Source organism: Gallus gallus, chromosome 4 (assembly GCF_016699485.2).
Source record: "Gallus gallus isolate bGalGal1 chromosome 4, bGalGal1.mat.broiler.GRCg7b, whole genome shotgun sequence".
In the NCBI taxonomy this organism is placed as follows: Eukaryota; Metazoa; Chordata; class Aves; order Galliformes; family Phasianidae; genus Gallus; species Gallus gallus.
In genome coordinates this window covers 6,511,699-6,535,940 of record NC_052535.1, presented here as the reverse complement: position 1 = coordinate 6,535,940, position 24,242 = coordinate 6,511,699, and the positions used below count along the sequence as shown (strand labels likewise).

The 24,242-nt window shown below is 35.0% G+C and overlaps 1 protein-coding gene across 1 annotated transcript in view; it reads left to right on the top strand.

Moving 5' to 3' along the window:
• PCDH11X (protocadherin 11 X-linked) overlaps positions 1-17,315 on the top strand; it is a 454,279-nt gene extending 436,964 nt beyond the window's left edge. The window contains exons 7-8 of the mRNA XM_015278495.4: positions 12,593-12,832; positions 13,815-17,315. Of these exons, the coding sequence (XP_015133981.2) occupies positions 12,593-12,832; positions 13,815-13,846 (272 nt within the window). The 3' untranslated portion in view covers positions 13,847-17,315. The remainder of the gene's footprint in view (positions 1-12,592; positions 12,833-13,814) is intronic.
• Positions 17,316-24,242: the final 6,927 nt, after the last annotated feature.

The following is a 24,242-nucleotide window of genomic DNA, read 5'->3' as shown; positions in this document are numbered from 1 at the left end:
TTGATGTGAAAATTGTAGTGTTCATATTATTTCCATTTTTCAATTTGACAAAACATTTCACTCCATGTATAAGCTTTTCTGTGTTGTCACTATCTTGAGTGAAAGTATGCATTTTACTCTGTGCATTTTACTCCTTCCTGATGTGCCTTATTTTTTAACACTACTTATTTAACTTTCTTAAAGAATGTCTTTATATAGCCTATTGTGGTACCTAGGGAAAATATAAACAGTTTTAGGAGGTTTGCTTACCACCTTTCTACCCCTCACAATAACAGTTTATAACTGCATACTGTTAAAATTTGTTCTCTGGTTTTTCTACATGCCTGATGATTAGATAAGTACTGATCATAAAGCAGAAAAGAATTTGTAGTTCTAGCCTGAAGGACTTGAAACTCAGATTGTAGTGATTTTTATTTACATGAAACTTCCTTTCAATTGTTTTCATAATAATATCAAAGTGAAAGTTTCTTTCTTGTGTTTTTCTTCAAGGTTTCACATCTGAACAAATCATTTAGGGGAAGAATAGCCTCATCTCTTTCTCAGAATTTTAATTCACAGACAGGCAGTCCCATCTATGATTGTTTTTTAAAATACACTGAATTCTGAGGTACTGACATGAGTTCCCTACAAATAAGGGCATTTATTTCATCTAATAGAGAATGTTTCATACAGAGTTCTTGTAGTGAAGTTTAGAACAATACTGAAAAGCACTGGAAAATTGAGCATCTTGCAGAGGTCCTTTGCTGAATTAATGCCAGTGGCAAATATAACTGTAAAGATCCTGGCTTAAAGAACACAAATGTACAAATGTACTTAAATATAATTCAAGCTGTATTCAACCATAAGTGTAATAGAATGCCAAACCTTATCACTTAAAGTAATAGTAATACATATGTCAGTTGTCAAACCCTCAGACTCTTGGAGAGAGCTGCTTTTGTGACTAAATCTGCAAAGGATAATTCATTCCTTACTAGGGGGTATGATTTCATGAGCAGAAAGCTCTAACTAGTACATATGTATAGGATAGATTTAAAGTGATTATGGAAATGTCACCGCGGGACAATGCATTATTAGTAGCCCCTCATATGTTGTATGCTGTCCCCTTATGTTTGCTGATAATTAAAAGCAGATTGGGATGTCATGGCAAGAATGAGTGCAAAATGTCCCTTTTACCATTTGCAATAAGTATGAAATAGTGTTCTTTCTGTATCCTTCAGTGATTGTTCTATTTGTGTAGGTGACAAATGACATCTTTCTCCTTGTAATGTGCCTGCAGGGTTAAATGACTTTATTATTATTAATGAGTCATTGTTCCAGCTGCCCAGAAAGAGGGAGAACAGAAGACATAAGAGATTTAGACCTAAGTAATTACAAGTGTAATTATTACCTTTCAAATTTCATTTTTACAGCAATCACAAAGTTGTTAATCAAACATGGCCCTTTCACATTTTTTGGGAGTCTCTGTTGAAGGGATGAGTAGCTACATGGTTCCACAGAGGGCGATCTGTGGCAGATTGACAAAGTGGTAGTGACAGAAAACTGCTGTGAAAAATTGGTTAGAAAATGCTGTCTAGCTATCAAGGAGCCTGCAATTCAGAGGGTTTTCCAAGAAACAAACCCACCTGGGCATCAGCCATATGGAGGAGAGTGTTGTCTTGGGGAGGACAGAAGCTGCAGGAGGGGAATCCTTTTGTCCTGTGGAGAGATGAAATGTCAGAGTTTTAAGTCTCTTGTCTGCCTTTGCACAAGGTTGTACATTGTGAGTAAGGCATTTAATAAGTGCAAGAGATCTGACAAGATACTGGTCAGTTCAGAGGCACGAAAGGGTGTGACTTCCTGGCTCTGCAGTAGTTATTTTTAAAATAATTCTAAAATAATTATTCATAAAAACTTGAAAATCCTCCAAAACAGAAGTAGATGGAGCATAAAGCTTGTCCTTCTGTAGTAATGGTAAGGGAGACACAGGAAATTTAGAAAATGGAAATAAATGTAGATTGTGTTAGGCCGTGTTGCAGGTGCAGTAAACTGGAAGTAATGCTGTTTTTCAGAATCATAAGCTGAACATGACGTTGTGAAATGAAAAATCTGAGGAAAAGCTTTGGTGAAATGAGAACATTTCCTTTCAGTAATGTCTTTACTGCATAATGTTGGACTAGCAGGTATTCTCATATTTGAAAAATCTACATGGAAACAAGGAGAGAAAATGGAAGCTATTAGTTCCTATACTTTGTACCCCAAAATATCATTTGAATCAATGCTGTCACAAAACAGGTGAACTTGAAAAAACAACTTTGATGGAAAGCTACTTTGCCAGAAAAGCTTCAGCCAGCTTTACTTGCATACTGAACTCAAATAGTTTTAATGCTGTTGATCAATCAAATGCAGTATCTAGCAGCACTCAAATAAGCCGTATTACATCGGTATTTGCATTTGAACATCATGAAAATATCTAGAAATATTCAAAGAGTAATATTCAAAATAAAAACAAAACCTTTTTATGGTTTGTTTTGCATTCTAATAAAGAAAATGGGTATTTTTTTTTCCTTGAAATGCAATTGGAATCACAGCATAAAAGCCACAGAATATTATAAGAATGTTGTAGGGTTTTTTGTTTGCTGCTCTACTGATCTTTGACTTTAAATTTCTGCTTGTGTATAGCTGATGAAAGCAAAATTTTTTAAAGTACATTTTTATTATCTACCTCTTAGGATGGCACAGGAAAGATCTGCTTACTGACTTACTTAGCATCTGTTTTTTTTTTATGAATTCCTTTTGAAAATAAAGATTTCGTTAATATGTCTGAATTATGAACAATTGCCAACAATTGTTCAGTTACTTTAATTAATTGCTTGGTATTCTATTTTAGATTGTTCTTACTGTAAATTTAATACTATTGAAAATAATAGCTTTTTGAACTTTCTGAAAACAGAGCCCCAGTTTGGTAAATGCATCGAGAAACTTATTAAAGTGAGATAAGAGTGTAAATACTGAAAACTGAAGGAGAAATGTAGTTATTTTATCCCACACCTATCCCTTGATGCTGCTGTATGTGAGGTGTCTCAAATATAGCTGAAGAGGAACTTCTCCTTGTCCTCTGTTCATTACCCTACACTCTGCTGAGGATGACTCGCTCACCTGATCTCCTTAACTCACGAGTGTTAGAATTCATTATTAGTGTAGTATGAGGGTACACTAATATTTTGATGGAGGTCATTTATCAAGAATAAATGCTACTGACCTTATTCTACCTAGAAATTCTATTCCCTTATCTCTTTGAAGTTCATCTGTTTTCCTGTCTCCAAGGATAGATCTTTGTTCTCTAGCCAGAGATCTACAAAAGGTAATTGATTTTTTTGATTGCAGTGTTCACAGCCTAAGCTTAAAGAATGTATTTTCTGCTGTTTCCACATTAAATGAGTTTATGTAGATTTAGTGATTCTTAGTTCTCTTTATGAATCTTCATGCTTTAAGTATTTAGTGATTTATAAAAAAAAACAAAAAACAAAACAAAACAAACAAACAAAAAAAAACAGCACAAAAACCACTAACCTACTTCTCTGTCCCCTTGCTTCTCTCTCACACACTTCTCTTTCTCCCCACCCCCCCTGGCCTTAAAAAATGAGCATGTTGTAATCTACCCTGTATACTTAAAGTCCACATATTGTAAACAATAATTGTCTTCTTTTCTGAATCTTAAATATATATATTTATATAAGTTTGCAAGAATGCAAGTATGAATGAAAAAGGGAGAAAACTCTATGGAAAGATTTGAAGAAGAGAGAAAACAGACATGACTTATCAGTAGAAATGACTGCTAAATAAATTTCATTTTCAAATTATTAGCTTAAAAAGCTGTATTTTGATGAGTGCTGTACAAATAAAACCTCAAGCTCTTTGTATGACATTAATATAGTTTTCTTTTCCTCTGTTTTTTTAGGAGAAAATATAGTAATGCACATATTCCCTTTGTATAATACACTCTCTTTTTCCATTCAGTGCCTCTCAAAATAATGTGGATACACTACTAAATCCCACAGCAAACCCACATGCAAAAGCTTCTTCTTATTGAGTTAAATGAGAGAACACATCATGTTGAACTGACTCTTGATTAAATAAATAAATGAACTTAAGCAAAACACATCCATTTAATTGGTAAGGGCTTCTCATGTGCATTCCTAATGAGGCATTTGGATAAGTATTTGATCACAAAAAAAAAGGAGATAAATGCTACTTCAGAATGTCCAGAGTTACCCGGTATTGGTTAAATGAATTTTCTGTCAATTAGCCTCCCTTCTGTTTTAACGTGTTTGACTAGATTACTTTTTCTAAGGTAACAAATATGTCTGTGGTTCTAATGAAGAGAAAATATATATGCAGGTATTTTTATTCCAGATTTTATCTTTTTAATTCTGTTTTGTTGTATTTTAGAACTTTTTTTCTAATATTATTTGGCATGGATAGTTAAATGTTAGATGTAACTTCTTGGTAACATCCAAAGGGTGTTAATTGTCAAAAAAGCAGCAGGAAACAGAAAACAACATGTATAACATGAAGGGGTGACTTCCACTTGAAGGATGGAGAGCAATTCTTACAAAACATTGCAATCTAATCTCTTGAAGTTGATAAGAGATATGCTAATCCTCAGAGAACTTCTGCATCGCATATTTCAAGTGATGTTTAAGGATATTTAAGTAAGCATAAAGCTAGTTTTTTTATATATGAATACACATATTTTTGGGCAGTAAGGCCTTAGAAACATCATCATGTTAGAGAGTACTTAGTGAATTAAGTATTGTACTTATTGCTTCACACTCTGTACAAATGCTTGCAGATATACTAGCATTACTATACTTTCTATTTTTGTGATCACTCTAAAAAATGGCTTTGATGAGAGAAGCTCATCTTGCAGAGAATGATATAAGGTTTTCACTGCACTCAATACTGCTGAGACTGCCGAAGTAAGTGAGCAGCCGTGTGTCACTTAGTTGTCTGCTGGGATCAGCCCACCACATTAAGATAAAAACAATACTTAGGAGACAGTTATTCCAAGATGATAATTGCTGGGTATCTACAACTTTCTATAGACTCTTCTTTTCCTTCCTGCAAACAATAATTTTATCTTTAGAGGCTTAAATTGAAGTTTGACACATCAAGAGGAAGAAAAATGTGCTGTGTTACAAATGTCTTACAGAAAACTCGTACTGAAAGTGTTTCCTCTTCCAGGGGCCAGCTGAAAAATCACAGCTGAAAGTCTTTTTCATCCAGCAGATTTTTGTGGGATATTGGGTTTACTGCAGAAACTTTACATCAGTAGAAAACCTTGATGCATGTGTGGGGGAAGAGATACAGATTTCACTCTTTACATTGTCTCCAGGTCGAAGGTTATTGCTGGAGGATAAACCGTTCTTCACTGTGTAGTTTCACCTTATCTAATTGATTTGAATTTAAATTTATATTCTATGTTAAATAATGAACTCTGTATTAATAATTAAAAAGCTTCAGCACAAATGTGAAGCAGTTAATTAAATATTAAATAAAGCACATTGTATTACTCACTATTTTAATCAATAGACTAGATTTTAGGCTATTCATTTTAGATGTTCATTATACTTTACAAGTTATGGTTAAAATTCTCATTGATAACTCAATATAAGAAACATATGTCTTTTGCAAATTAGCATATTTGTTTTGCTGTAAACAAGGCCCATACATTAAAGATCAATAATACAATTGGGCTGCTGAAAGAAGAGGGGTCAATACCAAGCACTCTGCAATATTCTCACATGCGTGTTCATTAGCACTGAGCAAAAGAGGTTGCAGGTGTTTGAGGAGCTTGTTTGGTTTTTTTTCAGGAGCTTATTTTTTTTAGTGAAATATCTTTCTGTGGAAAACAGCAATTACTGAAACCAAACTTTTTATGAGATTGCTGCTTTTAAACAATTTCTTGGTTTTGATTAGTACAAGATTGGAATTCCAGTCAGAATAACAATGAGAAGCTTAATGAAAGAGTAATGTGCCTTGTTGTTGTTGTTGTTTTTTTCTTCTAAGGCTATTATTTGTGAAGGAAAGATTCACTTCACTTCACAAGCGCAGTTAATTATACAGGAATCACCATATGTTCTCTCTTTTTGCCCTGATTCATCCTCCATTCTCTGTCTTCTTCGTCACCAACTTTCCCCAGCCATCTTTGATAATGTTTGTTAGACTAGTTGAAGCCAGATGCAAAATACCCACATTTCATACCAATGGGATTTTATAATAAAAAGCTTCACTCAGGGCAGCTTTTAGGATTAAATTCAAATTAAAAACATGGATGTTAGGATGTAACTGTGATGACTGGAATGGAAGAAGAGCCTATTCTAGCAAGGTATCCAGCACAACATGGCTACACAGAAATATGTTATTTCCAGCATGCCTCTTGATTTCATATGCAGAATGTCTGGAGAATCAGCCTTCCTCAGAGTGTGATTTAACATGGGATCTCAGAGAGGCAAGCTCGGTATGGAAGGCTGAAGAGTAAAGGCAGTGGTGTGTCCTACTTGTTCTTTGAATAAAAAGGTTGAAAGGCTAAAACTTCAGTAATTTATTTAGGTTTCTGAGTTACTGAGGTATATACGGGAAATAAAATATTCATAGGAAGCTTTTCCTACAGGGATTCTATTATAAAAGCTAAAAAAGGTATATTATAGCAGCAATTATTTAGGGTTTCTACATTCAAACTTCTTCCTCCTGAACTTATTAAAACAGCCCAGTTTGTACTAAGAAACTATTCTGCCCTCCCTTACTTATTGTTAATGTCATTTTAGTTCTCTTAACATAGCAGAGACTGCTAAATGATGTTGCCCAAGTGGCAGCTTTCGGTCACCAGGGTAATTCTGGGCTATTATTTCCCTATATTATGCTTGAATTCTTGCTTAGATTGAGTACCACATTTAGTACATACACATGGGTGAAAGAAGGAGGGGGAGAAGGGAAGGGGGAGAGTGCAGGAGGGAACACGACCCATTCCTTAGGAGCCATTGGCTGAGAAGAGCAGTATAAGATTGTCATCTTCATCACTCTGGTGAGTTCCTGCTGAGCAGAGAGCACTGAAAGTGCAATGGGAGCTGTTTAATATGAAACGCTTCAGTAAATGAGAGGCACTTCTGAATGCTGACAGAATAGCATTGGCACTGCAAGCCATGTATTCATATATGTGCTGTGTTGTGAAAATATGAAAAATAGCTCAGCAATGGCATAATTATGGGCAATTTGCTTAATTGCTTGCTAATTGTTGCTTGCTTTATTATGAAACAAGAGTGCTCTAAATGCAACACTGGATGGTTTGCATCCAAAATGTATCATATTCAATACTGGCTTTTCATTAAGACTTCAGCATTAAATTCAAGCACTCTATATTCCATTTTTAAATTTTTCTTAATTTTTTTGAAATTGTTTTTGAAATATTTAAATATAATTTATAAGCTCCTAAGCCTGGAATGTGAGTACTTTGCTAATGAAAATTTACCAATTTCTTTAGATTATTATTACATTTAATGTGGGTAAAGTTGGGGATATTTTAAGGACTCTCCAAAAGCTCACTGTTGATTGGTCAGCTTTAAGAATGTGCAGCTCCCTTTTAAAATGTGTTAAGAAAGCTTTCAGGGGAGATGTGCAATTCTTAATGTTTGGCCTAAACTTCTGGAAAAACGCTTACCTTGATCAAGATAGCATGCTTTGAGCAGTGATTTAGACCAGATATCTTTAAAAGTCCCTTTCAACCTAAGCCTGGGTGATTCCATAATGCAAGCAATGAATTTTGTGATCTTGTCTTAGTAGTATACCTCCTGTTTGGTGTGGATATATGGGTATAGGGGTAGAAAAGAAAGTATATCTTGTATACAGCAATGTACACAGCATTATGAGAATGCTGGTAACACAGCTGTACTAACAGCTTGTCTTCCTTTGATAATTCTCTATGAGGAATATTCTTAAACTTCCAATATTGAGCTGAAAGCATTGAAGTATGCAGCATTATGCTATGTATTTTGTAGACTGATACTGCAAGAAGCATTGTAGAATTCTTCATCTTTATTTCATATTCAAGAAAAATACTCAGCATTATTATTTTCTATCTATACCACATATGGACTTTATAATCATAGAAAGATTCAACCAAAAACAAACATAAAACTATCAAGTAGTATTTTTTATAATTGCTTTTACTGAAGGATAGCTACCTGACAAAGTTGAAACTCAATGTTTTAAGTGAAAATAATTATTTTTACTGAAGAGTGTTTTGACCTATAAATGATAAAGACTGCAGAACAATGAAGAAAGCCTTTTAACTATTGTGCCTTTAGTTATACTTGACAGTTCTGTTCTAAACATTTCATAAGAACTGACAGACATTTTCTTTAAAAACGTTCTTAGTTCTGAGGCAGACAGTTTAAATAACAGCTTCATTCCTAAAACAATCTGGAGTTCAAACAACACTGGTAAATTCACATGTGTATGAGTGTGATCTGTTGGATGAATTAAAAATTCTTTCATACTACTTGTATGTCATGGTTGATAATTCTCTTATATGAGAAGACATTACTAGACACTGAATTTCAGTACAGAAAACCACTATCTCTTCTGAAAATACTCAGAAATGGAAGAAACCTTTTTTAACTTGATTGTTAGAGGCAGACTCCACAGATTTTTCTTACCAGAATACTTATGGGATTGGAAGAATAATTACCTATATTACCAATTTTGAATGAGAGAAAGGCTCAAAAGTTTTTCTTTTCACATACATTTAGCAGTGACTTGCAAGAAGTAACTGTTACAAACAGTTGCCTGCATTAGAAGATGCAAAGCAAAAGGAAGCTTTAAGAGTAGCGTCTAGAAAATGCGATGGTCAATTGACACAGCATTGGATAAACGGCCTGTTGAGCACTGAACCTGACACTCGCTCAGCAGTGCTTGCATTCCTCTTCATATGGTCCTCTGGGATGCTCTGTGGAGCCAGCCTGACTCCCTCCTTTTAAGTGAGCAGCAAATGGTGGAGGGGAAGCCAGGCTCAGCGCTAGTTACACTGACCTCTTTCCGGTAACAAAATATTTGGAAATCAGCAGCATTGTATTGTAAGTTGGCACCATTAGCAGTACACTATATTGCTGATAAAAAGCTTTTTGCTTTGATAAAATAAGGAATTGTTAAAAATAAAATTTTTATAACTAAAATGTCGTTTAGATGGCAACAGACTGCCAGGGCCAGGCAGCAAGCGAGAAAGATTTCAAGTGCTAATGAAAAAGGAGAATGATATCTTAGGAAAATGGAGAATGAATTTGGAAGACTGAAAGAAGCTACATTTCATGGCCTAGAAGAACAAGCAAAAAAAATAATGTCTGGTGAATATTCATGAAGAAAAAAATCCTATGTTTTGTGCTGGTTCGTTGGAAAACAGAACTATGCTCCAATAGTCATTTTTACTTCATTGTGCTAAAAAATACTGCTGCCTTTATTTATTTATTTTTAATTCATGCCAAACAGAAGTTGTTTTGCATCCTGATTATCCTTGCTAGTAGTTTTTACTGCAGCAGATCAGTTGCTGAGATTTTCTAAGATTTCTTTAAATGCAACTACTGTGGACCTTGCCTGTCTGACAATATATTCATTGTCACATCCTCAGTTAATTTGGTTTCCTACAGCATACCCAGTCTCCTAAAAACTGCCTCAGGGCTGCACTAATGCTATGGCCTATATGCAGATGATTTAAATTAAAAACAAAACAAAACTCTTCTATTCATTTTATAAAACATGTTCTCCTTTTGAAGTTACTGTAGAGGTTGATAATTTTTTTTTCTTTTTAATAAGTGCAGTACATTATAAACAAAACTTGACTGTTACTGTTGGAAAAAAAATGAGTCAGGCATCATACAGAAAAGTACTTGTATGTGCTAAATACTTTTTTACTTCCTGTTCTCTTGCAGCACTGCAGATCTGCTCAGTAGGAAATGGAAGTAACTCTTCAAAATTAATGAGAATGTATATTTTGCACGTCACTAATTGTAAGCAATGATGAAAAATACAATTATTTTGACAATCAAGATTACATCTTACAAATACCTACACTGAAAGATTGTGATTGCTGCAAAAAATTTATCTTCTCAACAGTCTGCCAGTGTAGGAATGTTGTATAATTAAACCTCAAAGCCAAAATAATTTGTACTCATATCACAGGATAGTGCCCACAGTTGTACTAACGATTTGATAGCGTTTCTTCGTAATATTTTTTGCTAAAAGTCATGTACAAATCCTTTATTAAGATAATAAAAACGAGACTGTCATCCTGAGAACATTGTTGTTCTTTGCACGCTAGCATGTTCCAAGTCTACCTACAGTCTGGCAACACTTGACACAAAATTACTGTCATACCAATCTGTCAAGATGATGTTAAGAATGTTATTTAAGTGACCTTTTACTTCTGTAGTTGCCTTTTCTAAAGCTTAAATGTTATGGTTTTTATTGCCAAATGCTAATTTTGATTGTTTAATTTTGATTTTTTTTTTTAATTTGAGCTTTAGATAATGCTACAAGTATTGTAACTACTTGCTACAGAGAGCTAGTAATGCATAAGAATTATAATTTCCAAACAAATAACTGTATTTTTCCAGCTTAACTAATTAAAAGAATTTTAAGTGATATTAGAAAGTCTTGAAATAAAAGGAACACTGAGGAATTGAGTATCAAAAATGTTTTGTTAATAAATGCAAAACTATCCGTTTCTGCATAAGTCAGGGGTTACTCAACACTCAGTCAAGGAAGTACCTGATTCCAGTGAATTGCCTTGATCAGAGGAGAAGCAAACCTGGATAATTAAAGAGCTTAAAGAGCTTGTATATGCTCAGATTTGTGTCTCTAATAGCACATAGTAGGACACAGAGAGATTAGACTAATCTAGCAGTAGTAACTTTTTTTGAGTGAACTGTTTTCTCTACTGAATTATTTCCATATTTATATATCCCACTACCCATCAAAACTGGATTAGTATTTCAACAGTAAGGTGCCAAAGCTTTGTCAGGATTACATTCAAACATATGGAGACGAAATGACAGGAGACATGTTGAAATGCTAATAATAGGGCAAAACAACATTTATAAACAATCATTTCCCTAACAGGCAGATACAATGTACAATGTCCTTCAGGAGAAATAATCAAGAATATAATATTAATGAAACAAGAAACCAACTGACGACTTACAAGTGGTAGACTGAAAAAAAGATGCATCCTTTATTTTGGACAGCAGCATTATGTATTTTAATGTCTGAAGGAAAAACTAAATCCATTTGTATTTAGATGTAATATGGAAATATGTACTTATGCTTTGTAGTTTACACAGATTTCAACATTCAAAGTTAAAACAGAACATTAAATTAAAGCAGAAATACAGCATCTGTTTACAAACAAAGCTCAAAAGATGAGAGGCTCCTACTCAGAACTCATATTGCAATAAGTAATTTGTAGCAGCATATTTTCTGTGCTAGTTGTGAGCCAGAACCCATTTCTAAAGATTATCTTCATGAAGCTAGATATTAAAAATACATACATAGCTTTTATCACAAAAAGGATAGTCTTGAAGTTTTGTGAAAAAACACAATGAAATACACAGACTTTTCCTCTCTTCTGATATATTTTAACTCTGTTCATAGTAAGATAATATAAAATTATTACATACAATATGAAAAACATTTCAGGGGATGATTTCTAGAGTTTTAATTACATTAATTTGAATGTACACTACATGGTAAAACCACAGCCATTTAAATGAAATTGATCAAGATTGTTTATGTGTTGAAAATTATGTGTTTCTCAGTAGTTTACTTGGCTTTGAACAAATTATCATTTCTGTAATCCTTTTCAAGAGCACAAACTTTGCGTCTACCCAAGAGCTCTGGTTCGATTACTTGTAAACTACAGAGGTTACAGCTTTTCTTGCTATTACACTTTGATTTCTTCAAGGTTTCCAGTACTGAATGCATCAAGAAATCAATTCTCTTTAAAATAACTGTAATGCTGTCTTTCATTTTAAAGTTCTTGAGTGCATCTTTGAAACCAATGTACCACCTTTGACTGTGTATCCAAATTAAATTTGTTTTTCCTTAAACAGAGCAATAAATAAATAATAATTATAAAAAAAATTCAGTGTTAAGAGCATGTTTTTAAAATCTAATTTTAGTCTTATTTTTTTAATGAATGCAAATATACAGTATTGTAATACTAGATTATTGTAAAGCTTTTATCTTTATTATTAAAGGGACAATTTTAGAAATTAAAAATACCATTATAAGTAGACCGTATAAGAGCTTTAGTTACTTGGGCTGTAGTGGTGCTATCATCTCTTCTTAAAATGCTAACATTTTTTCTGATGCTTGCCAGTGACACCACTGTGGGCCTCCAAATTGAAAGCACCTACATGTTCAGTTAAGCTGCTTAACTGCAGGTATTTTCTTTCCAAAGTATGTCCCTTGTTGTAGAACTGGAATTGCTTTCTTAACCTTCATTCCCTACATACATCATTGTTCGAATCTTTTGATAATTTCTTATCTTTTTCTGTCCTCACAGCTATCGAAGTAAATCTCCAGAAAGCCCTGGCTGAGGCCTCTGAAACCTGCACACAGGAATGTCTCATCCTGGGCCATTCTGACAACTGCTGGATGCCACCTTCTTTGACACAGTATCAACAATCCAACACACCTTTGCCATCATTTGGCTTCCAGCAAAGCTGGGGCCGAGGAGCCAGGTCTGACGGACGACACACTCTTGGGAGGCCCCTTCCAAAGGATGACACTGACAAAGGCCAAGGTGGGCCCAGGCCCCAGTTCTACAACACCTGTGAAAGACACTGCACCAGTGAAGATCCTGTCAAAGTCATCCCTCTGGCAAACTTTGCCATGTCCCACCAGGCAGCAGTGTCTGGGAGTAGCACTACGTTTATCCATGAGCACCAGCTATAAATGCATATCTGACAAATCAGCTATTTCAGGCTTTAAGGTGTTACTGTATATAGTCACAGCCTAACACTGTTCTTAGTGCATATACAAATTTGTTAGGCTTGTGAATATTTATGTATATAGAATCCCAAATTTGAACTTGAAAAGCTAAATCCTTAGGACTTAGTTAAAGAAAATTCACCACAATTTTTGGTAAAATATACAAAATGGGGAAGAAAACTCACAATCCAGAACCAATCAAAAGAAAATCATAAAAACCTGCTCATTTTCGTATATGGGTCTATAAAGCGCAAATATCTGCTAGCAGGTCTTCCTCCCTGTTGAAAGCAATTTCTTAATACAGCTTAGGAAACATTGCAGTAACATAACTTATCAATTTTTTTCTCTCTTCATTGTTATAATTTATAGGGTATTCATAGATTTCACCTTCCATTTGCTTAGCAATAGAGATCAAGTGATCAGTTTCTTTTTTGGTTACCTTATGCAATATACTTAGGAAGGATGGTGTACATTTCTACCAAAATTTACTTTTCATGTAATTAAGAAGGAGAATGTACTCCAAGACATGACAACTGCTTTTGATTTTAATTTTCAGTGGTTGAATCTACAGGTATTTATTCTTTGACAGAATGCAGTAGATGAAATAGAAAGCTCTTAACTAGGCTTTTCTGTGTGAAATAGACAACAGGACAGGATACAATATAGATCCAAAAATATTACAGTATTTTTTTTCTAAGATTTTCCTTTCAACAATAATAAAAGCAACAGTATAATGCATATGCTTTTCAAGCTATAAGTCTAATTTTTGTTTTTTGTTTTTTTTTATCTTGCAGAGCTTGCTTTGGCTACTGTTCCTGTTAGTTGAAAATTACATGGGCACTGCTGAAATCAGTAGGAAACTGGGATAGTTTTTTTGGCTGATGTCTTATTGTGGCTTTAAGCTACTGGTGTTTAAAATAATATTATAGTGATGTATATGTTTGTTTTACAGCTATAATCAATCACTTACTGCAAGTGTTCAGTAACAGGTTAGCGATAATATTAGTTACTTCACCCCAAATTTATAAGATAAAGGACTAGTTGTCATTGTAGCTTAGTTTATTGTTAGAGAATCACTGACATTTCTCAGCAAAGAAAGAGGAATCCGGGTAATAAGTGCTGGATAACTATAATTACAAACATACCCCAATCATATTATTTGACCAAGTCTCAGGATGATTCTCTGTAAAGATCAGGAATTTTTTTTCAGTGTTTTGTGTACTGGATGATATAATAGTAGCAGAAGTAAAGCTAGTAAATTCTATAGTGAATAAAACTGAGATTCCTTTCTTCAATGAAAAAAAAAAAAAACACCACATTTTCCTTTTAGCATTTTGTTGCTGTTTAGCCATCATCATTTACAGTGTGTACATACCAAGATCTTTTTCCTTAACAAACTGCATAACTTTCTTTAGTTTTATTACTACATTAAATGAGACAATTGAAGTTGCGTGGAGGGAAATTTGAAAGTGTATGAATATTTCCTATGGATAGAATTCTATGTAAGCTTCATACTGTAACTTATGTGTAACATAAAAATAAAAATAAAAAAAATACAGAGTGTAAAAATGCTGTAATATTAGCTGCTTGTAAAATTTACAGAAGTTCAAGTTGTCGAGGGTTTCCAATGAATGCTAAAAGAGCTTCTATTATGTGCCCAGCAGGTATAAGTAGCTTTATATATTGTTGTCCCCACTGTAAATCTATTCAAATCACATTTACATTTTATGTGCAAAATTAAAAAAAAAAAAAAAAAAAAAAAAGCATCACTTTTAATCTACTGATAGGGTTTAATTAATAAACATCAGATTATCTGACAATGTACTTCTGGGTTTTTTTTGTTTGTTTTTTTGTTAATGTAATTTTCAATAATGTTTGGAAAAGATGTGGCACACTGCTTTCCGGTTGCATGTAAATCCTGGGGAAAAAATAACAGTCCTTTGGCTACTGACACACAATGGTTGATACAGCTCATTTTCAGTTCCAGGACAACTAAAACTTTGACAAATTAATTTACACCTAATATATACAGAGCCATTTGTTGTTTGCTTTGGAGACATCACAGTTGGAAAAATTTAGCAGTCCTTTTCAGGGATATACAAAAAAGCTTATCTGTAGTTTACACAGCCTTACCAAACACATTAATTGTGCAAATTTAAAATAAGGTTGGCATATAATACTTTCTATTATAAGCAGAGGACTTTAGTTTTTATTGTAGAAGTCTGCTATAGCAAGTGTGTATAGAATTGGCAGCTGCATTTGAAAACTCATTTCTTTCCTCTCAACATGTCCTTTCTGACAGAATATTGTAATTGAAATTTATTGGCAAAGCAATCCATTCCTACAGTTTTGCTATTTTCATAGGAAAAGATAAAGACACTAAAATTATATATTTTGTTTCAGAGGCAGACGAACAAAACAAAACAAACAATTATTTCTAAAAAGAAAACAAACAAAACAAAACAAAAAACCCACCAAAATAAAGGAACAAAAACCAACAAAACCCCCTAGAACAACTGCTTAAACGAGAAGAATTTAAAGATTAATCTGATAATAGGAAGTGTTAAATGTAATATCCAGGAAATTCTGTTATGGTATTGTAAAATTCTGTCATCAAGATGCATAACACTTAATGGTAAATACATACTGTATCAGGAGTTAAATGTTGCTTTCGTTTTTACATATTATATATCTAATGTATAAAATTATGCATTGGAAGCAACATTTTTTTTTCTGAGAACAGTTCGAGTGTCATGTCAGTATCCAGAGGAATAACATTACTATAGACTCATTACACATCTTGTCATATATATAAGTAATTTATCTAGTGCATAGGCTGTATATTTTTGTGTAATTTTTTTAGTCACTTAACTTATTTTATCTTACTTGTGTGAATTTGTGAAGAAAACAATCCTATATACAATATACAGTAAAATGGTAGTTACATGATTAGATTTGTTTCATACAGTGTAACAATAAAGGAAAACCTTTGCCTTCAAAGTAATGTGTCACACAGTCTAGCCTAGATTTTTTTTCCAAACTCAGTACATGCTTGTTGCACTTCCAACTACTGCATTGAGAAGATAAGTGGTAGCAGCAGAAAGATAGTTTTTTGATGATGTCAAATAGTCAAGTGTAAAAAAGAGATTAAGTCAAACTGTACACAGTAAAAAACAAAACAAAAAAGCCAGTTCTTTGTTTTCCTAAACTGTGCTGCATAACTTTATTCTGAAGGAAGAATATTTAAGGCCCGTCTACTTGGCCAAACAGAGGCTACAGAACACCTGCTCTCTCAGGGCTATGAGCTAGTCAGATGCAGGTTATTTAGCTAATTATCATGGCAATGAGCGCATGCTAATAGGACCTGAGGGCTTAGGAACGTTAGTGTGATAGCTCGGTTGAGGCAAAGTTACTTATGCGGTTCTGAAGGCAGCCAGGTCTTTTTTGTCTGCCACGGGGATGGAGGCTCATAGGCACTTCGTATCAGGTATTTATGTACCCTGTGTATGTAGATATGTGGGTTTCCAGGTTTTTTTCTTTTTTTTTTCTTTCTTTTTTTTTTTTTTTCCCAGGAGAAGCGATATGTTGCTCTGTTGCATTCTGGGCAAACTCTAATCCAGCGAGGAACCACTTCTGCCTCAAATTATCATTGTTATGCCCACTTCTAGCATGGTTGAACAAAACAGTTGACTTAAATAAGTAAGTCATTAATGGTTGATTAACGCAAGGTTGTTTGATTCAAGCTTATAAAGTTTGAGTTTGAGAAAGCTTGATCATTTACACTTGATTTTGTTCTTAACAATTCTAGCTCAAGTTTTGCTTTTGCAGCTTTAAAGCTACTCCTTATTAAATAATCATTTTTTACATGATTACACTGCAGTTTACTACCGTTATTTAATTAGATAAGTAAAAAGGGAGGGATTGGTTTGTGCAGACACAGAGCAAAGTTGAAGGCAAAGATTTTATTTGGTATATGTAGGAAAATTGTGTATAACATGTTATCCCTAGTGAAGAAAAGAGACTGACAATTTCTTGTAAATATCTGGGTTTGTATTTCTGGGAAATATCCCTGCTCTATGGCATACTACAGGATCTGAGAGTGAGCAGTGTACGTCTGTGTATTGAAGCAGCCCTAACCATGCTCTACAAATCGTGCAGTTGGACACCATATATCATTGTCCAGCAGCTTTTAAAGTCCAGTAAATTTGCAGTAGTTCTATTTCAGGTTTCTGTACAGCATGTTGTCTTGTTAATTACAATGTTTATTAATAAACTAGATCCACAAAAGCAGTTTTCTCCTTTGCACTGTCTTCTTTGAGTTTCTGAAACACAGATTTTATTTTTTTAAGTATTTCTCCACCTATGCTTCCTTCATTCCCTGCTTCCCATAGCTCATTTCTTTGTAAACCCCCAGACTGTGAAGAAAGAAAAGTTAACTTAGCTTGCAGTTGCTTCATTGAAGTGAGCAGCAAGCTTTTGATAGGCAGTGGAAATATTCACAATTCAATGTGTATAGCAGCCTAGCTTTCTATTTTCAGATATATTTTATGTTTCTCTGTTGCTTCTTTTTCTACAAACCTCCCACCTTCTACTATGCCTCTGGTACACTTATTTATTGAAAAATCATTACAAGCTGGAGGTTGGAATGATTATAGGTTTTGTATTGTTAGAACATGAGAAAATGAGCTACTTCTGATTGAGAGAACATGATTAGTATGTTGTTGTTGAGGTAAAGGGATGAACCTCTCACTATGGATGTCATCTAATGACAGTCAACTAGGAGTCAAATGAGAAACTAAGGAAATAACATTTCATCTGTTTTTCTGTATTATTTAATATTTAAAAAAGAACTTCTGATAGTTCCCTTGACATCAAGGCAGTAGAATCTTATTCTTTGACACAATTATGACTTTGGAAACACAGATTTCTTGTCTGCTGAACCACTTTCAAGAAAAGAACATAGCCTACAAATTAAACAGAACCAAAAAACAACAACAACAAAACCCACAAAAGAATCCCACACTATATTAGAAGAGAGAAGGCTTCCTTGGCTTGGATCATAAATTCTCAGGCAGTAGTGGTTTGGAAGGGCGAACTCGGGAAGCAGTGAAACTCGAATTTCACAGAGCTATTATAAGCCAGTTTAAAGAATTATAGAGCAAGACAAAAATGAGCAGTATCTGAAGATTTGCATAATTTTAGCATTGGTGTGTTGCAAAACTGCAGCAGGATTGCAGAAGTAATGTTCCCTGAGAATCATCTGTTTGCATTCCTTCCTATGGGCACAAAAGAATACATGGTACGCTTCTGTGGCCCTGCTGAAAATAACTGAATCCCAGGTATCTGTTGAGTGACTCTGTAGGGTGCAGCGTTTTCACCAAAGTGCTGCAGCACTAAGGGCTGATACAGTGTTCAAAAGCCTTTAAGACAGACTCCAAGGCTTCCTGCTAGGAAGTCTTCCAGCGAGGTAATTGCTTGTTAGAATGTACAAAGGGATTTATTTAAAGAAGAACATGGGTTTACCATTAGCAGGCAATACTGGAGATGTGCTGCCTATGTGATCATTTAGCACTTTCTTTGCCTTTTCTTCAAGTTTTTTTTCAGGTGTGACATGAGAATTGAGCTGCATTTGATTGAATAGCAGCTAGCTCCTCCTTAGGACGGATAAGTATCAAGTAGAAGAAGAAAATGAGCAAGAAGCTAGTTTCTACAGTGAACAAAAAGCAGCTCTCATCTTTTGTGTGGTGGTGAAAGTCAAACTTTCAGAAGGTACGTGTAACTCTACTTGTAAAAACAGGTATTTTTCTAAGATGTAATCTTTTTCTTTGGTCCTTGCATTCACAATCCAGCATGAAAATAAATCATAACTGCAATGAGACTGGTGGTATATTTCCATTTTTTATTATTTTAGTGATATAAAGGTATTTTGATGGTGCTTAATTTCATGCTTAAAGCAGAAGTTCTAGTAGTAAATGTATTTGTTATCTGAAATTTGTCTTCATATTTAGGTCTAAGTAATTATTTTTTCAGAAGATTAAATCTGAAGGTCCATGCTTTTTGGATAGCTTTTGTTTATGACATTGACACAGCCTCCTCTTAAACATTTATTCTCTCATAGGAATTGTATTGACTAGACTTCAACCCATAGCTTAAAGCCATCAGTAGTGATGTGCTCTAGAGCAGATGAGTAGGATGTGCAATCAAAAATACATTTTCTACGGCACCAAAATGAAGTTATTCATTGCTACTGCAGCTGTTACATATGTAGTAAAGTAGCTGATTAACATAATTAGTTTAAACTAAGATAAATTGTTTTTAACCTGTATTTAGTTTGGAGTTGTTGTTTAGTTATGGGAGATGGTAAGACTCTGTGCCCAAAAGCTTTTCTACGTTTTTTTTGAGTATCAGTTGTTCTATAAATACAATTTCTGCTTCTCTGCTGTGTAGAACAAACTTCATTGTACAGACATAGGGAATTAAATAAACTATTGTATAGTTCTCCGGAGGATAATCAAATGGAAGAGTTAAAATCAGACTGAAAAAAATGAAGTAATTGTAAGTGGATAAGGAAAAAAAGTTGAGTATTTTCAATAGGAGAAATAATATAAAGAGGCAAGTAGATAAAATGGTCAACTTTTCCAGCTAACAAATATTCTAAGATTCACTAGTCTGTACAAAAATATCTGTTAACATCAACAGAATTAACATCTTTAGATGCTGACATAATTAGAATGTGTTTAGGCCTATTTGGACCTTTGCACCAAGTAGGCCTCCAGGTTCATTTCTAGGGAATAAAAAGTATCTCTTCCCATTGCTGTGGAAGAGCTAGTGCTTTCCAGTTATCCTAATAGAATATAGACCATAGAGATTTGAATGTTAAAGTTAAATGAGAAAATAAAGGTATGTAACTTATCTAGACATAGATAAACACACTCCCAATTTTATTTTATTTGCTTTTGAAGTTTCTCTTCAATGTATATGGGTCAGATGCCATCACTGAGCATCTCACTGATTACTATTTATAATCTGAGAATACTCATTATATTATGTAGGTGTGCACAAAGTCAAAGCTGCTTGTCTTGGCAGATACAAGTTGTTTGTTTTTAATTGCAGCAGAGACATTTAGCACTGTGCTTGCCTGGTAACATAGGAAACAATACAAGACCTTGGCATCCAAAAAGATTAGACTGTCTGAGCTGACTGGCTCATAAAAACTATGCTGCAGAAACTGGCAAAGAAAACAAGTCTCTGAAATTCTAAACAAGTATTTTAAAGACAACAAAATAATATAAAGGGTCATATTCGCTGCTTACGTGCTTGAAATAACGTATCATGCAGTTATACCCCTATAAAAAGGAAAAGCACAACGAAATGTATTTAAAAAGCCTTTTTGTTAGTTGAGTTTGCTCTCTAGCAGTGGTTACACACAAGTGATCTACTACGATTTTTAAATACTTTTTATCAGATTTCATCCTATTGAATCACAAATGTATTTTCGTTAATATAATGCTACTGAATATTAAAGAAAAAATCAAATTTCCCTATCTAAAACTGTCATTTCAGTCTACAGTAGGCAGTTATTTAAGCCTATTGTTGTTTTGGAAGTACTTGTCTGAAATTTCTTCAAAATATGCTACTAACATATGCAGAAAAAACCAAGAAAGCGCTAATATTGAAGATCTATGCTGTGAAATTTGGGTGAATTTGCATATGACATTTCCTAAGATACATGAAATGTAATGAAAATTCAGCAATGTTAATAATGCTTCCTCTACAAAGAACACCTGATGTTAGTAAAGAGAGTACATGACAGTAATTACAACAAAAGTAAATCTAGGCAGTAGGCTGAATAGAAACAAAGATACAAATATATGTACACATTTGCCTATTGCAAACAGGAAAAATGTATTTTTTTTCATAATACTTATAATTAGGCACAATAGCTGAGGCAGACACATCACCCTTGATTGTAGGGATGTGTTTTGTCTAATAGATTTCTAACCTGGGGTTTTGGGAAAAACGTACCTGCAAGGATAATTCCTTCAACTCAGAAATTTTAGAATCTGTGTGTACCCAGTTGATGAAGGAAGAAAGTTAGAAAATTAAGATGATATATGTCTGTTATATAGCTAAAATCAGCTGTATCTAAAGCCTAGTATTTACATAAAATGTTGTATTCCATATTCTAAGTATGGAAATTAGAATGTCTGATCAGTGGCAAATAAAACAAATCCAGCCCCCCTCCTCTCCCACCAAGCAGGGCTACTAAGCCCTTCAGAATAGTTTTTGCTTGCCAGGATGCACCTGGTTGTGTTTTGTCTTTCATGCCAGCTTCCTGTCAGAGGGGTATAGAGAGGCTGACATTTGATGTATGCAAAAGAACAAAGAATAGGTTTTGCATCAAAGCCAAGTTGGCAAATATTGTTGTTTCCTGTGACAAGTTTTGCTTAACTAGCGCAAGAACCAGCCATGCAGAGAAGTGTGCTCCTATAGTGCAAAACAGAATCTATTTAAGAAGGTAAGAACAGTTGCTGGGTTTTCACTTCCCTTTCCTCACTCTTTTGCTAAATGCTGCATTGGCACGTCACTTTCTTTTCTGTGACAAGTCTTTCGGAAAGCTAACAGGGAGCCAACTGTGCTTAGGCATGTGCACCTGTACCATAGAGAAACCAAATGAAAACATTAAATAATGTTTCCCTTTATGCAGGAGAAACATCAACAGCAAAAAGATGCTGCAAGGAGCACTGCCACAATACAGAAAAATTGATAGATTTGTCTCTTCATGAGAAAAGAAAATTTTATGAACTGGGAGGAGGTGTCTTGGTTTTGTTGGTGTGTGTGTGTGTGTGTGTTTACCTGTTAAGTGCTTATATCTGAATAACTTCTGGCTGCAACAAACGAAGAAACAATTATGTCAGCTTGTCCTTGGCACTGGCTGGGCACATGTGTTCTGGGCTGCCTTAAAAAAGGAGTGGCCAGCAGGGAGAGGGAGGTGATTGTCCCCCTTTACTCAGCTCTTGTGAGGCCCCATCTGGAGTTCTGCATCCAGGCCTGGGGCCCCCAGTACAAGAAGGATGTGGAGCATTTGGAGCAGGTCCAGAGGAGGGCCACTAAGATGATCAGAGGGCTGGAGCACCTCTCCTATGAGGAAAGGTTGAGGGAACTGGGCTTGTTTAGCTTGGAGAAGAGAAGGCTCCAGGGAGACCTCATTGCGGTCTTCCGGTACTTGAAGGGAGCGTATAAACAGGAAGGGGAATGGCTGTTTACGAGGGTGGATAGTGATAGGACAAGGGGGAATGGTTTTAAAATGAGATGGGAGGTTTAGGTTAGATGTTAGGAGGAAGTTTTTCACACAGAGGGTGGTGACACACTGGAACAGGTTTCCCAAGGAGGTTGTGGATGCCCTGGAGGCATCCCTGGAGGCATTCAAGGCCAGGCTGGATGTGGCTTTGGACAGCCTGGTCTGGTGGTTGGCGACCCTGCACATAGCAGGGGAGTTGAAACTCGATTGTTGTGGTCCTTTTCAACCCAGGCTGTTCTACAAAGGAAGACTATATGCTTGGAACTAGTACTTCAGTGTGAAGGGCATACTGGAATGACCTTGGTGACATCCCTGGGTCTCTCTTTTACTTGGACACCTCCTGCAACTTGATCATCCACATTGTAAAGTCACACAAACCTGGCAGTGCCATTTCTAAAAGGAAAAGTGATAAAACCTATCTTCCAGCAAATTCTTTCAGTATTCAGTAGGTCCTTCTATGCTTATTTCAACCTCATTTCTCACTTAGGTTTCACAAGTTTTCTCCAACCTGCACCACTGGTTTTGACAATTTCTTCCTCGTTTTTAATTCATTGTATGCTGGACTTTGCCAACACTGTGTGCACTCCCCATCTTCAAGACTAAGTTGCCATGTGTCTGTGACTTGATTGCAGCTGGCTTAGTCTGCCTGACATGCTTAAGAGGTGATGCTAGAATTGGGATTTGTTTTCCAGGTTTGTCAGCTTTCTGCTTTCTAGAAAGGCCTTCAAGTCAGGAAATTTCCTGAAACGTTCTAAAAAATCATGGGTGGCTGTAGTTAGAAGCAACTTAAAGTAATAGCAACTTTAATAATAGCATTGGTAGAAATTTATGAGAAACTTTTAAAGCCAGAAAGTTGGAGGCAGGTACAATGATGATTTCAGTCTGTGATGATAAGCATCTTTAGTAGAAATCTTCAAAACAGATGACCTCAGATGTACATTCAGACATTAGAAATGTGCACAGGTAATTAGCAGCATGGATGTTGGTAAGCAGTAAATGGATAGTTCCGCTGCATATGATTATGCACCTTACTGTAAATAGGAATTGTGGGTTGTTTTATTTATTTAGTATTTCTACATCATTTACTCTACATTTTCTCCTCAGCTTTAGTCTTCGCATCACAAACATTCTAAAAATTCTGGAATATACTCCTCTTACTATGACTTTGTTCACCTCTTTTTCTAAGTTCTGCCAGTTTTCTCTCCTCAGTGTGTTCTAGAGTAATTTACCTGTGATGACAGAAATAAACCTAGAAAATATAATGGAATTTTCCTAATCTTCCAAAGTTTGCCTTTGGATTCAATGATGTTGTAGGTCCCTTGAAGTGACCACAGATCCAGACACACTTCTGGTCTCGCCAGGTAGGGTATTTCTCATGTGCTTGGGCAGGCTACCACGGACACCTGGTCAATTAACGATGCTCACAGCTCACTGGGACTGATCATGTCTCTCAAGAGCCACTATAATATGTCTGTAGACATATGGCATCTCTTCAAAACAGTTTCTACATAAGCATATGTTTTTTAACACTTTTTCTCCTCCTTTGAACGAGAGCTTTAAAGACTTCAGACATTTCAGCTGTGATTTATTTTTCATTTGCCCTAACTAATATTACTAGTGGTCCTAGGGATTTTCTTGGGCTTTTGCCCACTCTAGTTTTCACAGTTTTTGAGAATCCAGAGATATTTCATAGAAGTACTCAAAATTGTTCTCTAAGCTCACTCTCATCATGGTGAAGACATAGAATACTACTGCCTCTTTGTCTTGCACAGTATGGAAGTCAGTGCTACTTTTTTCTGGCATTACAACCACCTGTTCAACACAGGTTACTCACCCTTCTGCATTATCAAGATTGTATTTTTCCTCCCTGAGAAATAGCAGTTATAATAGACTATTTTCAAAATGACAGCTTAAGTGGCTT